General features: G+C 43.9%; 1 protein-coding gene across 10 annotated transcripts in view; it reads left to right on the top strand.

Moving 5' to 3' along the window:
* Window positions 1-16,522, top strand: part of gramd1ba (GRAM domain containing 1Ba) — a 369,918-nt gene that overhangs the window by 302,382 nt on the left and 51,014 nt on the right. For all 10 annotated transcript variants that reach the window (XM_051931902.1, XM_051931899.1, XM_028810431.2 and 7 more), the window contains 3 exons: window positions 4,496-4,710; window positions 10,406-10,426; window positions 14,748-14,832. In XM_051931902.1, coding sequence (XP_051787862.1) covers window positions 4,594-4,710; window positions 10,406-10,426; window positions 14,748-14,832 — 223 coding nt within the window. In that variant the 5' untranslated portion in view covers window positions 4,496-4,593. The remainder of the gene's footprint in view (window positions 1-4,495; window positions 4,711-10,405; window positions 10,427-14,747; window positions 14,833-16,522) is intronic.

Consider the following 16,522-nt stretch of genomic DNA (forward strand, 5'->3'; position numbering starts at 1 on the left):
ATGAGTGGGGCGGAGCAAACACAAGAGCAAATGAAAAGCCATAAAGTGAGTTTTAGAACAAAGTGAAACTGAAGCGTTGCTCCAGTCTAGTGATGTGAATTGGTCAGCAGACATTGAGAGTGACACTCGTTTGGTGGACTCCAATCTTTGGCCATGACTGTCTGTGACATTGTGTGTGTCAGGTGACATTGTGAACATTAGGTGACGTATGTCGTACCTATTGCTCTCTGCAGTTAGACCCATCTCTCTCTTCAGAACACCTCTGCAGTGAGGCTAATATGCCACTAGGGGGAGTTTTTCTCATACAACACCAGTAATTGATCATGATATCCTGGACCCCATAAGTGCTTATGGTGGGGTACCTAGAAGGACTTTGGAGCACGGAATAACAGCATCTTGATTCCTTTGGTTCGGAAAGCTTAGAGTTGGGGCTCAGTTGACCAGAGGAGGGAAGGGGAGCCAAAATATGGGAGCAAGTGACAGAGTCACCGGGGTGACAGCTGCTTCGCTGGCCTGAGAGGGCAGAGGAATTTCTTATTTTGTGTTTTATCATATTTTGTTGCTCCAAACCAAATTATTATTATTTTTTTTTATCATTTTGGACTCCTGTGCTGGGGTTTGGGGACAGCTCAACAGCGCCCCAACAGTCCACACCCAGGGTTGCTCTGACCACATCCTAACCTGTCTTTGTGTTTTTTAATTAAAATTATAATAATAATAATAATAATAATATTTGCCAGTCCTTACAGGTCATTGTACTGATCTTATGAGTGTCCCTTGAGCAGTTGTTCTCTTTTTCTCGGTGGTCCAGAGTTCACGTTCTGCATGTGAGCTGCTTCATTATCTTCTGTTCCCTGGTCATGTGACCAGAAGAGGATGGAGATTTATTACCATGTGACCTACGCATCACATTGCATCCTGGAATGGAGCCCATCAGACGTTCCTCGGCTTTTTGCCCGACGGTAACAAGGTGAAGCGAGCTGTTCCAGTGTATCCGGGATGCTGCTGCCTGATGGACCCAGGGCCCCGTCTCTCTGCGGGGTTTGCACGTTCCCCCTGTGTCACTGTCACAAAGGTGTGTGAGGTGTGATGTTAACTGGTGGTTCTGTACTGGCTCTGGTACTGTCCAGGACTGACTGCAGCCCCCCAGAGAGAGCCTGAATTTTGGTGCATGCTGCTCTATATTGTTCCCATTTTTTGTGTGCTATCTTCTTATGTGTCACTTTGTCCCCGCTGTCGGCGGCATTGCCACCACCTCATTCAAGTGGGATAAACCATTAAGTGACGAGGCTGAAATGGAGACCTTAATGACTTTAACAAGCGTCTGGATGAGGCATTGGGTCAACTTGGCTATTAGTTAACCAAACGAGCTTGCGCTTGAAGCCCCCCTCTCATTTTTCAAACGTCTTGTTTGTCAGGCTTTTAAATTAATGATTATTCCGGAGGAGGAAAAGTGCAACGCAATGCTCTGTTTAGCCATGGGCCTCCCCTCTTGGTTTTTTTTTCTTTTCTTACAAGTGTTTCACCAGAGAAGTCAGGACACACAAGTCTGTGGGATAGGCCATGGACCCCTCTGTGGGCAATTAGCTGGCATTCGACTGAAAGAAGGCCTGGGTACTGTCAGGAGTAACAGCGTGATCAGCTTGGGGCACGCCAAGAGCGAGAGCAATAGTTAAGGGAAGCCATTTCTGATACGACGGCTGAGTTAAAGCATAGACTTTACACCAAAAGGACGGCTAAAGGACTTCACCTGGGGCATTGGGTAGGCATTAGGACAAAGAGATGGGAGTGGGCACACTGGGTAGGAAAGGCACTATATACTGGAGAGACAGAGGGATAAATGAAGGGCGCTATGCAAAATAGATGAGCACATAATGGAAGGTGCTACATCACACACGTGTTTGGAATGGCACCATCTGATATGTAATACATACACAGACAGGTGAAGGGCACTGCACAAAATAAAATGAAAGGCACTGTATAATAGATATGAATGGCATGGCACCGTCTGATATATCATAGAGAGCTAGAGGGATTGATGAAGGGTGAATAATAAATAAATATCTGAAGGGCAGAGGAGGAAAGGGGCACCAACCCTAACCATAAATAAGATTTGTAATGAAAGGCTCTAGATACGTATTGAATGGCACCATTTGATATATAATACATAGACCAACAGATGAAGGGCATTACTCAAAATAGATAAATCAAAAACGAAAGGCACTATAAAATAGATATGTTTGGAATGATACCATCTGATATGTAATACATAATGTATATAAAGAGATGCATAAATCGTATGTAATATATAGATAAATTATATAGTGAAAGGCACTATATAATAGATATATATAACTGGCACCATCTTATATGTAAGACAGGTAGATAGATAGAGATAAATGAAGGGTACTTCATAAAATAGGTGTATAATGAAAGGCACTTTATAATAAATATATATGATTAGCACCATCTGGGATAAATAGAAAAGATGTCATATACTAGTTAAATTGATATGGAGGCCCCTATGTAATAGATAGATAATAAAGGCACTATATAATGAATAGAAGATTAAAGGCACTATATAATAGATACTAAAGTTCTTAAAAATAAATAGATGAAAGGCACCACATAAAATACTGCATATTTGTAAGAATGGCACTCTATAATAAATATGTATGGAATGGCACCATCTGGGGTAAATGGGAAATGTATTATATATCAATTAAATTTGTATGGAGACCTCTATATGAAAGACAGATATATAATGAAAGGCACTATATAATAGATAGATAAAAAATAAAAGGTGGTATATAAAATAATAGAAAAAGTATTACATAAGAAAAAATACATGGAAGGCACTACATAAAAGTAATTTCTAACAAAAGGCACTAAATAATATATAGATATTTATGGAATGGCACCATCTGGCATAAATAGGAAAGGTGCTGAATACTATCCATCCATCCATCCATTATCCAACCCACTATATCCTAACTACAGGGTCACGGGGTTCTGCTGGAGCCAACCAACACAGGGCACAAGGCAGGAAACAAACCCTGGGCAGGGCACCAGCCCACCACAGGGCACACACACACACCAAGCACACTCTAGGGACAATTTAGAATCGCCAATGCACCTAACCTGCATGTCTTTGGACTGTGGGAGGAAACCGGAGCGCCCGGAGGAAACCCACGCAGATACGGGGAGAACATGCAAACTCCACACAGGGAGGACCCGGGAAGCGAACCTGGGTCATGCTGAATACTACTAGTTACATAGAAATGAAGGCCTTTGTATAACAGATAGAAAATGAAGGGGATAATATAATAGATAGATCAGGAATGAAAGGCACTATAAGATAGATAGATAGATAGATAGATAGATAGATAGATAGATAGATAGATAGATAGATAGATAGATAGATAGATGTATAAGGCACTATATACAGTAATAGCTAGATGTGTAAGGCACTATATAATAGATAGACAGACAGACCTGAAATGCACTAACCGATGAACATTAGATAATGAAAGGCACTATATGACAGATAGCTATGAAGAGCCCTGTATAATCCATAGGTAAGATTGAAATGGCGACATATAGGTTTATAAAGTTGCCTGTCATAGTAACCCATAGTGTAGTAAAGTGGATTTGTAGAAAGGGCCGTCTTGGTCCCCGGAGGCTCCTCACTTGCTGTAGTACATACAGCAGGGCACTGGAGATGCTCTATACTGTATACTGTATATGTTTACTGTACATATATTTCTGCTCCTAACATGTATCTTTATGTGTGTGCATTTTGTAATTATTAAATTGTAATGATTGTCTTTGAACTTTATCAGTGAACTTCTCGTGGTGCACTCAGTAAATCAAAAATGCCCTGAATTTCAAAAGTGCCCGTCTGTAATTCTATATACCAGACCAGACCTGTGCCCACAAGATACAGTAGTAATGATGAATAATAAAAAGAGCGATTACTTGTTAACTGGCTAGTTTGAAAAAGGGCATGATGCGAGGGGGGCATTACATAGTGTGAGGGCTCTGGGCATAGCGATCCCCAGTAGCACCTTTTGGCCCCCCAGTTTAATGGGTCACTGAAGGGGCTCCAGGACTTCATGTCATGGCAGTGAGGCTGGCATTAGCCATAATGCCATTCGTTTTTGCCATCGTGCTCATTTCTGTCACAGTCTCCGGTGTGCCCAGGGTCAATCCTGGCATCCCCTGTCCTGGTGTTACTCCGTCAGGAGGCAGCAGCATAAAATGTCTGCCAAGTTTCCATGTAGACCTGCATGATAAGGCACTATAAGGTCTGGACTATAAGGTCTGGAAGGTTCCCTCTGTGCCCAGCTGGAGCCCCTCCTGGATGAGCGCCTTGCTAAAAGTCAGTGGCGGCGGGTGAGCCTGCTGTTTTGTGAGTTCCTCTCCCAGATTTGTAACTTCTCCTCTTTTCCTCTCTCTTATTGCTTTGTGTTTTTTTTTTTATGTCTTCCCTCAGCACTGCCAGTAACTCGAACCGGAGCACGCCTGCCTGCTCGCCTGTCCTGCGCAAGCGCTCGCGATCGCCCACCCCCCCAGAGCGCTGAAGGCGAGAACATGGTGGAGAAAGGCTCGGACCACTCGTCGGACAAGTCCCCTTCGACCCCCGAGCAAGGTGTCCAGCGCAGCTACACTTCAGCGCAGTCGGGCCGCACCGGCAACAAGAACTCCAAGGTGAGCCTCGTCCCCGGGCTGTTTTTTTTGGTGGTGGTGGTAACTAGACTTTGGAGGGGGTATCCTGAAATGGGATAGTGGTCCTTTTGAGCCAGGAGTAAAGGGAGTGAACATCAGGACAACCTGGAGGGAATGAGAGAGCCGGGACAGGTACAGGAGATGTAGGGTTTGCCCACCTCCAAAACTGCCCTCTCTCGCCCTGTGGTCACTCACGTCACTGGCCTTTGGCTCAGCTGCACTCCCATGATTCCTTTCTTTGAATTGGTCTTCGCGCTCTGATTTTGATTCATTTAAAGTGTGCCTGTGCGTTTCTCTGTTTTCTGTTTTCTCTTCTGCATGCCAGTCTCACAAGCGCCTGTCCAAAGTAAGCGACACATGTATATTTTTTTTTGTTTGCCCGTTTTTTCCATTCCTTCTTCTCCTCAGTCATTTTACCACCCTGATGTCTCCCACCGCCGACGTGCTGTGTCTCCACACGTGTGTCTGTGCCAACTGTCCATTGTCGTGTGACGTCACCACCCCTGTGGCTGCTGGCCACCAAATTCTGGCCACTCCTAATCTTTTGACACCCACTGGACCAGGAAAGGGGGCTGCTGATGGGTGCCAATAAGCAAAGACCAACAGAAATCGGTGATATGAGGTTTGGGCAGTGCCAAAGGAAGTCTAGGGAGGCATAATGGAGGCGTTCAATGATGCTGACCAAAACTTAATACCCATAATGCCTGAACTGTTAAAAACAAGATGTGAAATAATAGGGGGTCTGAGATCCCTAAACGGACCCCTTTGGATCCCCAAAATATTTGGGGGTGGGGTTTTAGGATGTGGCTGAAAATAAATTAGTAGAAACTTTTATGGTTTTTCGAAATCACTCAGTGCTCGTTTCTGGGTTTGTGTTGGAGCAGAAGGTGTGGCACTGTGAACGTTTCACAGGTGGGGCAGAGCCAGAGGTTTGATTGACAGCAGAGAGGTTGGGGAAATGCGCATATTTGCATTAAACTTCAATGGGATTCCAGAGGAAATGACGCTGAGCAATTGAGAAGGGTCCAGCTGCAGACCCCCAGAGTGATATGGTTCGGAAAGTCTGCTCAACGGCCAATTAGATTGCACATTTGCACATTCAGCACTATTTGACCAGGTTGCTACCCGAGAAGTAGTCCTAGTACATGATGTGCCCACTACAAGACCATCTGCTCGACAGGCATCATTACTCCTCAGTCACACAACCCTAGTCGTCACCACAGAGTTAGGATGTGTTATGAGGACGAAGTGCAACATATGCCATCATCTTCTGAGAAAGACACAAAATGCTGGGAGCATCATGTGACATCATGTAGACATGTAATAGGAGGGACGCTAAGTGTCATAGGATGTATGCAATTTGATTTGCTTCTCAACGGTTCTGGAGGTCTGCAGCTCAACTCTGCTGGACAAGTTGCATCAGCAATGAGCTGGGATTCCATCATTCATTTAGTGCCAGCTGCAGGGGAGCCTTGAAAAATGGAACGCCTGACAAAGTCCCATTTGAATTCCAACTAGGGCTGCAATGACGAGCCACCTAAAAGTTCAATGAAATGAGCAAGGAATCCAGTGGGTCGGGATTGGTGTTCTGTCACATTTTGGTACCCATCAAATGATCCCACATTTCTGCTGTCACCAAGTTCTGATAGAGTGTCACTCGCTTGTGTACACCCGGCTTGTATTTCTCACTTTTCTTTTCAATTTCTGATAGCGGAATTTACTGCTATTTCCAGAATTTTCCATTACTGTGATTTGGTGGAATTTCCAATTGTGGATATTAGCATCTGCTCAGCAGCCCCCTTTGAGCTTCTGTCACTTTCACTTGCTGTCAATGTCACTGTGACACCGGTAACAGCCAGTCAGGTGCAAGGACTATTCTCAATTTGAAGAATAAATAGCCATCCCTCGCAGTTTTCTTTCTTTCTTTCTTTCTTTCTTTCTTTCTTTCTTTCTTTCTTTCTTTCTTTCTTTCTTTCTTTCTTTCTTTCTTTCTTTCTTTCCAATTTCTCACCCCTAATTTTATTTTTATTTTTTGTGTTGTACTCTGTTTAATAGCACTCCTTTACTCTTTCTTTCTTTCTTTCTTTCTTTCTTTCTTTCTTTCTTTCTTTCTTTCTTTCTTTCTTTCTTTCTTTCTTTCTTTCTTTCTTTCTTTCTTTCTTTCGTTTCCTTTACTCATCCCTACTTTTAATTTCATTTTTTGTGTTGTACTCCGTTTAATACCCCACCTTTTCTTTCTTTCTTTCTTTCTTTCTTTCTTTCTTTCTTTCTTTCTTTCTTTCTTTCTTTCTTTCTTTCTTTCTTTCTTTCTTTCTTACTTTGTGTTGTCTTATTAATTTCTTTCGCCTTTTTTTCAGTATGACAGACTAAACCTGATCAAAGTAAGCATCCTTAACCCTGGGCCTCCTGTCCTTTCACCCAAGCTTATAGACTGTCCACACCGCTTATGTTTTTGCTAACCTGTCGTCAAATCAGTGCACCTCTGAGTTAAAAAAATAAAAAAATGAGCGCCCACCCAAGTCACTTCAAGGGGTGTCCACTTCATCAGGATTAAGGCAGGGTCTGGCATTCACTGCTAGACCACAGACCTGATACTGGAGTGCCTGGCTAAGCCGGTAGCTACTAATGAGGTTTAAGATGAACATCAATGGAAGGCGAATAAGCTCAGCCGGCAGGAGATGGCGCTCTACGTGACCCCCTTTTTGTGGTAACTACTACAACAGTTGACTCCAGAAGAAGGGGCTTTATGTGACCAACGGCCAATTTAGACTTTCAGGGGATGCCTAAACATTCTTTAAAAACCACTCCACAGAAAATCCAGGTGTTGGCATTTGCTGCTTGTACACGCTGTCAGAGGGGCTTCCACAGCTGTCCACATTCATGTGATGGGCTGTCAAGCTCAAACATCAAAGCCCATTTGGGTGGTGACCTGCATCTCCTGGAGACCTAATAGACCAGAGCTTCACTTAGGCCCACCCCCTAAAAGAGGAGCTTATGAGAAGCCAAAAGTCTCACTGAGACCCCCATTTCAGGTAACAATGTCCCATATACTTCTGCCCACTCTGTTTAAAGACTTGCCTGGGTGCTACTTCAGGGTATCTGTTCCATAGTTTCCCAAAGCGACTTCGGTAGTTAAGCAGTAGGCTTTACGTAGATGTGTGCCCACCTGTGCCACTTCACTCCTCCTTGACCACCCTGTACATAGAGAGATGCCGCCCTTCTGCATACAGATGACCATACACGAAGACTTTGTGCCTCTGGATTGGTGCAAGATGGGGCTTTTCTGGCCTAAGCAAGCCAGTATATGAATGTGTGTGTGTGTGTGGGTGTATATACATATATATGTGTGTGTGTATACAGTATATATATATATATATATATATATATATACTGTATATATGTATATATTATATACATTATATACAGTATATATATATATATATATATATATATATATATATATATATATATATATATATGTGTGTGTGTCTGTGTATATACAGTATATATATATATATATATATATACATATATACAGTATATATTATATATGTGTGTATATTTACTGTATATATATACACAGTGCATCCGGAAAGTATTCACAGCGCATCACTTTTTCCACATTTTGTTATGTTACAGCCTTATTCCAAAATGGATTAAATTCATTTTTTTCGTCAGAATTCTACACACAACACCCCATAATGACAACGTGAAAAAACTTTACTTGAGGTTTTTGCAAATTTATTAAAAATAAAAAATTGAGAAAGCACATGTACATAAGTATTCACAGCCTTTGCTGTGAAGCTCAAAATTGAGCTCAGGTGCATCCTGTTTCCCCTGATCATCCTTGAGATGTTTCTGCAGCTTCATTGGAGTCCACCTGTGGTAAATTCAGTTGACTGGACATGATTTGGAAAGGCACACACCTGTCTATATAAGGTCCCACAGTTGACAGTTCATGTCAGAGCACAAACCAAGCATGAAGTCAAAGGAATTGTCTGTAGACCTCCGAGACAGGATTGTCTCGAGACACACATCTGGGGAAGGTTACAGAAAAATTTCTGCTGCTTTGAAGGTCCCAATGAGCACAGTGGCCTCCATCATCCGTAAGTGGAAGAAGTTAGAAACCACCAGGACTCTTCCTAGAGCTGGCCAGCCATCTAAACTGAGCGATCGGGGGAGAAGGGCCTTAGTCAGGGAGGTGACCAAGATCCTGATGGTCACTCTGTCAGAGCTCCAGAGGTCCTCTGTGGAGAGAGGCGAGCCTTCCAGAAGGACAACCATCTCTGCAGCAATCCACCAATCAGGCCTGTATGGTAGAGTGGCCAGACGGAAGCCACTCCTTAGTAAAAGGCACATGGCAGCCTGCCTGGTGTTTGCCAAAAGGCACCTGAAGGACTCTCAGACCATGGGAAAGAAAATTCTCTGGTCTGATGAGACAAAGATTGAACTCTTTGGTGTGAATGCCAGGCGTCACGTTTGGAGGAAGCCAGGCACCGCTCATCACCAGGCCAATACCATCCCTACAGTGAAGCATGGTGGTGGCAGCATCATGCTGTGGAGATGTTTTTCAGCGGCAGGGACTGGGAGACTAGTCAGGATAAAGGGAAAGATGACTGCAACAATGTACAGAGACATCCTGGATGAAAACCTGCTCCAGAGCGCTCTTGACCTCAGACTGGGGCGACGGTTCATCTTTCAGCAGGACAACGACCCTAAGCACACAGCCAAGATATCAAAGAAGTTGCTTCAGGACAACTCTGTGAATGTCCTTGAGTGGCCCAGCCAGAGCCCAGACTTGAATCCGATTGAACATCTCTGAAGAGATCTTAAAATGGCTGTGCACCGACGCTTCCCATCAAACCTGATGGAGCTTGAGAGGTGCTGCAAAGAGGAATGGGCAAAACTGGCCAAGGATAGGTGTGCCAAGCTTGTGGCATCATATTCAACAAGACTTGAGGCTGGAATTGCTGCCAAAGGTGCATCGACAAAGTATTGAGCAAAGGCTGTGAATACTTATGTACATGGGATTTCTCAGTTTTTTTTATTTGTAATAAATTTGCAAAAACCTCAAGTAAACTTTTCTCACGTTGTCATTATGGGGTGTTGTGTGTAGAATTCTGAGGGAAAAAATGAATTTAATCCATTTTGGAATAAGGCTGTAACATAACAAAATGTAGAAAAAGTGATGCGATGTGAATACTTTCTGGATGCACGTATATATACAGATATATAATATGTATATATATATATATATATATATATATATATATATATATATATATATATATATATGTATATATATATATATATATATATAGTATATACATTACATCCAGTATATGTATGTGTTTGTGTGTGTGTGTTTATAAATATATGTATGTGTGTGTATATAGCGTGTATATATATATATATATATATATATATATATATATATATATATATATATTATATAGAATATACATTATATACAGTATATGTATGTGTGTGTGTATGAATATATACTCATATAATGTGTATGTCATATTTTCTGGAGAGGTAGGTGGTTTCATGTTAGTTAGCCCTCGATGCCAGTCTAATATGGATATGAGCACTCCTGCCCACTCATACTGATGCCACCTTGACTGTGCCCATCTCACTGATGTCTTTCTCTTTTTTTTTCTCTGTTTTCTTACAGAAAAGTCAGAGCTGGTACAACGTAAGTGTCTCTGTTGCCTTCTTGCATGCCATCTGGGTTGGTACGATCTCTTTCCTGGTCAGGAGCGTGAGCTGCAAGCCCTGCCTGGTGTGGCACCTTTTGGGTTGCCGGAGAGGTGGATGTTAATTCCCTGCATAGTCTTTTGTCTTCTTATGGGGCCATCAATGAGCATTGGGAGTGAGGACTGCCCTTAGGCATGTTTTGGACATCTGTAATGGGGGGAGCAGTGAGTTGGCATCGATGCTGTTTGGATGTTTTTTGTGTAGTCAGGGCAGCATAGACAGGTAAGTAAAGAAAGGCCTAGCCGAGCCTCAAAGGGCATACTGTGAATGGCACTAGAAAGTAAAGGTGTACCAGATATACTGATGGCTTCAGTGTTTTTATTTTAGGACTTTTAAAATGATGAGGAAGTGCCACTGTGGCATCCCAAGAAGGGAACATGTCTGTTCAGCTGACCGTTACCCGTTTTGACCACAGGGGGCACTGTTACACAGGATGAACCTTCTTGGAGTCCAACCTTCAGGGTTGTGGGGATCTGGAATGCATTATGGGAGGATCAGGAAGAGCAAAATGGAGCCAACTGTGAAAGGGGTGCATTGCTGGGCACATTTAACCTGCCACCTGCACCCATTTTGGTGTCATCAGCCAACCCATTTTTTTTCTGTTAATTTCTCTGTATTAGGTGACGGTCGTGCTGTCTACCAAGTCTGGCATGCTGAGTTTGAACCCCCGCCTGTTTGTCCTGCCATCTCAGCATGGGGTTTTTCCCTGGATGTTGTGCCCCCCCCCCCCCCCCATATTGTTGTTGGGTTAACTGGTGATTGTAAATTGGCACTGAAGGATAGTAGTTGGTGTGTGCAAGAGTGAAGGACTTGGAGGTTCATCCAGGTGTTGGTATCCAACTTTACATTCTCAGCCAGCCAGTCCAGGTGGGCTTGATAAAGGATTGACGAGATAAAGTGACCACCCAGCAGGTCTTGCAGACCCGGCCGGCTCCTCTTTCTTTGTACTTTATGTCCCATTCTCTTATACTCTTTTTTTGTTTTCTTCTCAGCATGAAAGACAGCATCTCCTCAGAGTAAGCATGCTGTGTTCCCTTCTGCTCCATCCCCTCATACGAATGCCCCCTTTAGATCTTCTCACAGCGTTAGGTTCCAGTCTTAGATGCTGCACATTGGCTCTGTCCCGTGATTCCCCTCTGCTAGATGTTTCCAGGTGGATCCTGATGGACCTCAAGCTGCTCAGGCGTGTGGTGGGTGCAGTGGGAGTCTTTAAGGGTCACTAAAGTAATGGCACCCAGGGACACATATTTCAGGCCACGCAGTCCTGACCAGCAGACCCTCGGAAAGTGAAGTCGAAGCTACCCGTTAAACAATGCGGCCTTCTCCATCAAGAGTGCGCGCACACACACACACACACACACACACACACACACACTGCATCCAGAATCAGTCGTGGACTGGACGCTAGTCAAACGCAGAGCACAAGGAGGGGCTCACTTACTTATCGTCAAACTCCACTATGTAAGATAGATAGATAGATAGATACAACACACTGTATAAGATAGATAGATAGAACGCACTATATAAGATAGATAGATAGATAGATAGATAGATAGATAGATAGATAGATAGATAGATAGATAGATAGTGTCACACACGTCTGAGTTGGAGGCAGTCAAAGAGCCTAAAGGTGAGTGAAATATTGCGAGACAGAGAGTCATCACGTGGTGCTTACCGGAATCTCTTTTCACCTACAGAAAACCTGAAGAAAAATAAGAATCTCTATTTCCGGGTTCAAAATAGCTGTGATGATGTCACTTCCGGTTCGTCACGATGATGTCACTTCCAGTTCCACAATCCTTTGCTTCCCGTCACATCCTGCCAACCATTTCCTGTCCCATCATTCACTCTGTTATAAAAACGCCATTTTTTCTGCAGTAAAGTGTTCAATGTACTTCAAAGTCATATGAATCAGCTTCTTTATTTATTGTCTGGACGACAATATACAGGGACGGTCCCCAAACCTTTATCTGTTTTGTTGGAGTATTTTTTTGCTCAAGACTATCTCTTCACGATAGATAGATACAACGCACTATATAAGATAGATAGATAGATTCGAAAGGCACTATATAAGATAGATAGATAGATACAATGCACTATATAATAGATAGATAGATACAAAAGGCACTATATAAGATCGATAGATACGAAAGGCACTATATAAGATAGATAGATATGAAAGGCACTATATAATAGATAGATAGATACAAAAGGCACTATATAAGATAGATAGATACAAAAGGCACTATATAAGATAGATAGATACGAAAGGCACTATATAATAGATAGATAGATAGATAGATAGATAGATACAAAAGGCACTATATAAGATAGATAGATACCAAAGGCACTATATAAGATAGATAGATAGATAGATAGATAGATACAAAAGGCACTATATAAGATAGATAGATAGATACAATGCACTATATAAGATCGATAGATAGATAGATACGAAAGGCACTATATAATAGATAGATATGAAAGGCACTATATAATAGATGGATAGATAGATAGATACAAAAGGCACTATATAAGACAGATAGATAGATACGAAAGGCACTATATCAGATAGATAGATAGATATGAAAGGCACTATATAATAGATAGATAGATAGATACAAAAGGCACTATATAAGATAGATAGATAAATAGATACAATGCACTATATAAGATAGATAGATAGATACAATGCACTATATAAGATCGATAGATAGATACGAAAGGCACTATATAATAGATAGACAGATGTGGAAGGCCCATACTCATGTAATCCATTTCAAAGTCACGGGGTCAGCCCCCACTTTGGACTGCATTAGACGTGTAGTGGAGGAGCTGAGCCGCCCAGGAATGTCCACCAGTCCATAGAAAGGGAAAAAAAATGTCATAAATTTGAGTGAGAGCGGGTGGTCCGGGCAAGAATTTAAGGCTGAAACAAAGGACCTCCCCTTACACTCAGTGCCTGGTGCTCTTCTGTTGTGCCAGGCTTATTAGTGTGCCCAGCAACTGTTCGGTAGCTAACCTGTACGCCTGGGCCCCCCCCACCCTATGATCTTTGCCCAGGTGAATGCCCTAATTCTCCTTAATGGTGGCACCGGCCCTGCTTACCCCTGCATTAGCGTGTATCACACCTGGATAGAACTTGACCCATGTTAAAAAAATAATAATAAAAAATAGCAACTGCACAGTGTGAAGGGTCACGCAGACCACTTTCAGATTTGGTGTCAAGTGAACGGCAGATTCCACACCTTTGAAAATGCAACTGCGTTTTCTATCCTCGCACAGAAATCAAGTCCAGTGAATGGTGTGGGCAGCGTGGTGCGCCATGACAGTTGTGCTGCACTCTATAAAGTGTGCGCTGAGGTGTGCATTTCCTCCTTGACCCTGTCACATCTTTGGGGTCTGGCTAAAGCAATGTGGTGGGTTACCCATCGTGTTTTCACTTTGTCTTGTCTTTTGGAGTTGTAGAAGGAAAGATGAGATTGGAAGTGACGTCACCTCCACTCGTCCCCTGGGGTGGCAGGAGAGCCTTGAAGGAGCCGACTATGCACACGTGGGTGACAACATGCCTACTAGCTCAGTACACACACTTGGACACTGTGCTATATACACACACACACACACACACACACACTTGGACTGCTTTCTTTTTGGAATGAGTTTGCCCTCCAAAGGGGCACAACAGGATTTGTTTGCCCGCGTGGTTTGTTCCCACCGAGCGATGATGAGCTTCCATGGCGATGACATCCAGATGATTTCAACTGTCCGTCCTGTGAGTTCTGAGCTCATGGCAGGCCTCGGCATGGCAGACCCTGTGTGCACGTCTGTAGAGCCCCCTATATCCTCTGCCCCCTGCACGACCAGAGTAGGGTCCTGTTCATATTAGAGGTCTACAGGGGGATACCCTCTGCCTGCTTGTGGTTTCCTCAGCTGACGCTGGGCTGTGATCCTCCGCCACAGCTCGAGACTTTCAGTCCTGTAGCTTACCCTCTGGGTCACACTCCATGCCTGCCAGGCTCATAAGGTCAGCACAGGGTGACACAGGGGGCAGCTTTACTTTGCTTTGCTTAGCGTCCATCGTCCCCTTGTCTTTCAGTTTGTTAGATGCTGATTGTCACCCTGGTGATGCTCTGCAGTCTTGAGGATGGACGTGGGCAGAGCCTGACCCGTGTCGTGTGCCAGTAGTGGCCCCTTGTGGCAGATGAAAGACAGGGCGGCCATCTAAAGGCCTGATGATGTCTGGTGGTCTCCTTTGACAGGTTCTGAGTCCCACCTACAAGCAGCGAAACGAAGACTTCAGGAAGCTCTTCAAGCAACTTCCGGACACGGAGCGGCTCATTGTGGGTGAGGTGCACCTCCAGGATACCGTCGGGAGTTTGGACGAGCAGCCTGTATGTGTGTGTGTGTGTGTGTGTGTGTGTGTGAGGACACCAGGTAAAGGACACTGAGATCCTGTTAGGAGTGTGTCAGTCTGTGTGTGTGTTCTGCTTATTCATATGTCACAGAGTGTGTGTGAGGACACCATGTTAAGGACACCGAGATCCTGTAGGAGTGTAATCTGCCTGTTCATATGTCACAGTGTGTGCGTCTTGATGCACATGTTGATGCAAATGTTTGTCGAAGGTGTGTGTGTGTACCCATGTGAGTGTATATTTATGTTTAGATCCCACAATAATTAATCTCATAAGCGTGACCCCCTTCAGGTGACTATTTTCATCGATGCCAGCCTCAAGTCAGTGTGCTCAGGTCTCTCTTTTCCATCACTCCTGCCCACAGCCATTTTTTCCCACCGTTTTTCTTCTTCCTCTCTGTAAAGCCACTGACGATCTGTCACTTGCATTTGGTTGTCGGTCATCAGCCTTTGTCAAGTCCAGTCCCAGATTCTCAGAAGGATGGATGGAGATCTGGACTCTGACTCTGCCACTTTAGGACCCTCGCTGTGTTCTTTTTGAAGATATTCCTTATTCCTAGGGGTCTTCTTCTTGGGGACTCCATCTGATTTTCTTCGTGGGTTGCCCCAGTATTTTTGCTGCATTCATTATACCCTCTGATGCCTTGTAATGCCTGCTGCAGAGAGGCATCTCCACAGCCTGATGCCATTGCCGTGCTTCTTCCTGGTGTGGTTGGGTATGTAGGTGAATGCCCTAAATTTGTCTTAATGGCAGCGCTGGCCCTGCTTACACCTGCATTAGCGTGTAAACCACTTTGTAAATAAAAATAATAAAACATTGTTAATGCGCAGTGTGGTGGATCACACAGACCACCCTCAGAGTTGGCGTGCATTGACACTTTAGTGAGGCGTAGAGCCTGAGCGGCCCGTTTAGGCCGATAGCCACAGAGTTCCGCTCTGCTCTCCTCACGCCACAGAATTGGGTCTCAGCTGACTGCAGAGCCTCGTGTGTGCGTATGTGTGTGTGCGTGTGTGTGTGTGTGTGTGTGTGTGTGTGTGTGTGTGTGTGTGTGTTCTCGCTGAGATGCCCTCCCCCTTCCTCATTAAAGCTGTGTCTCTGTAAATTTACTCGCTGTAGCTTGTCACTCCTTCCGAGGTCCCCTGATGGCCTCCCTTACTCCTCTTCTTGCCTGATCTCTCACTTTTGGACTTTTGCTGGGCGTCCTTCCGACTTTGCCATACGCTCTCCATGTCTTTTTGATCGCTCAGTCTGGATGATTTTTTTGTTGGTCTCCATCCCCTGACTTGTGCTTGTCATGGAGTCGCTTGCCATGTTCTTGTGCCTTCATTGTGCCGGTTAGCCCACCACACTGACACGGACTCACCACAGTCTGGTCCTTTCACATCAAGGAGCATTGAATGACAATGACGTGAAACCCCAGAGAGACAGGTGACCTCCCTCCACTGAACTAATTCTGGGACTTTGAAAGCTGATGGGCCGCTCCAGTGATGATTTAGAGGGTCTTATTAAAGGGGGTGAATACTTATGAGATCAGTTATTTGGTGTTTTATGTTGTCATTCATTTAGATGACTTTGCAGAGATCTTTTGTCATTTTCACATTAAAGGGTCTGCTGATCAAAGA

Source organism: Erpetoichthys calabaricus, chromosome 9 (assembly GCF_900747795.2).
Source record: "Erpetoichthys calabaricus chromosome 9, fErpCal1.3, whole genome shotgun sequence".
In the NCBI taxonomy this organism is placed as follows: domain Eukaryota; kingdom Metazoa; phylum Chordata; class Cladistia; order Polypteriformes; family Polypteridae; genus Erpetoichthys; species Erpetoichthys calabaricus.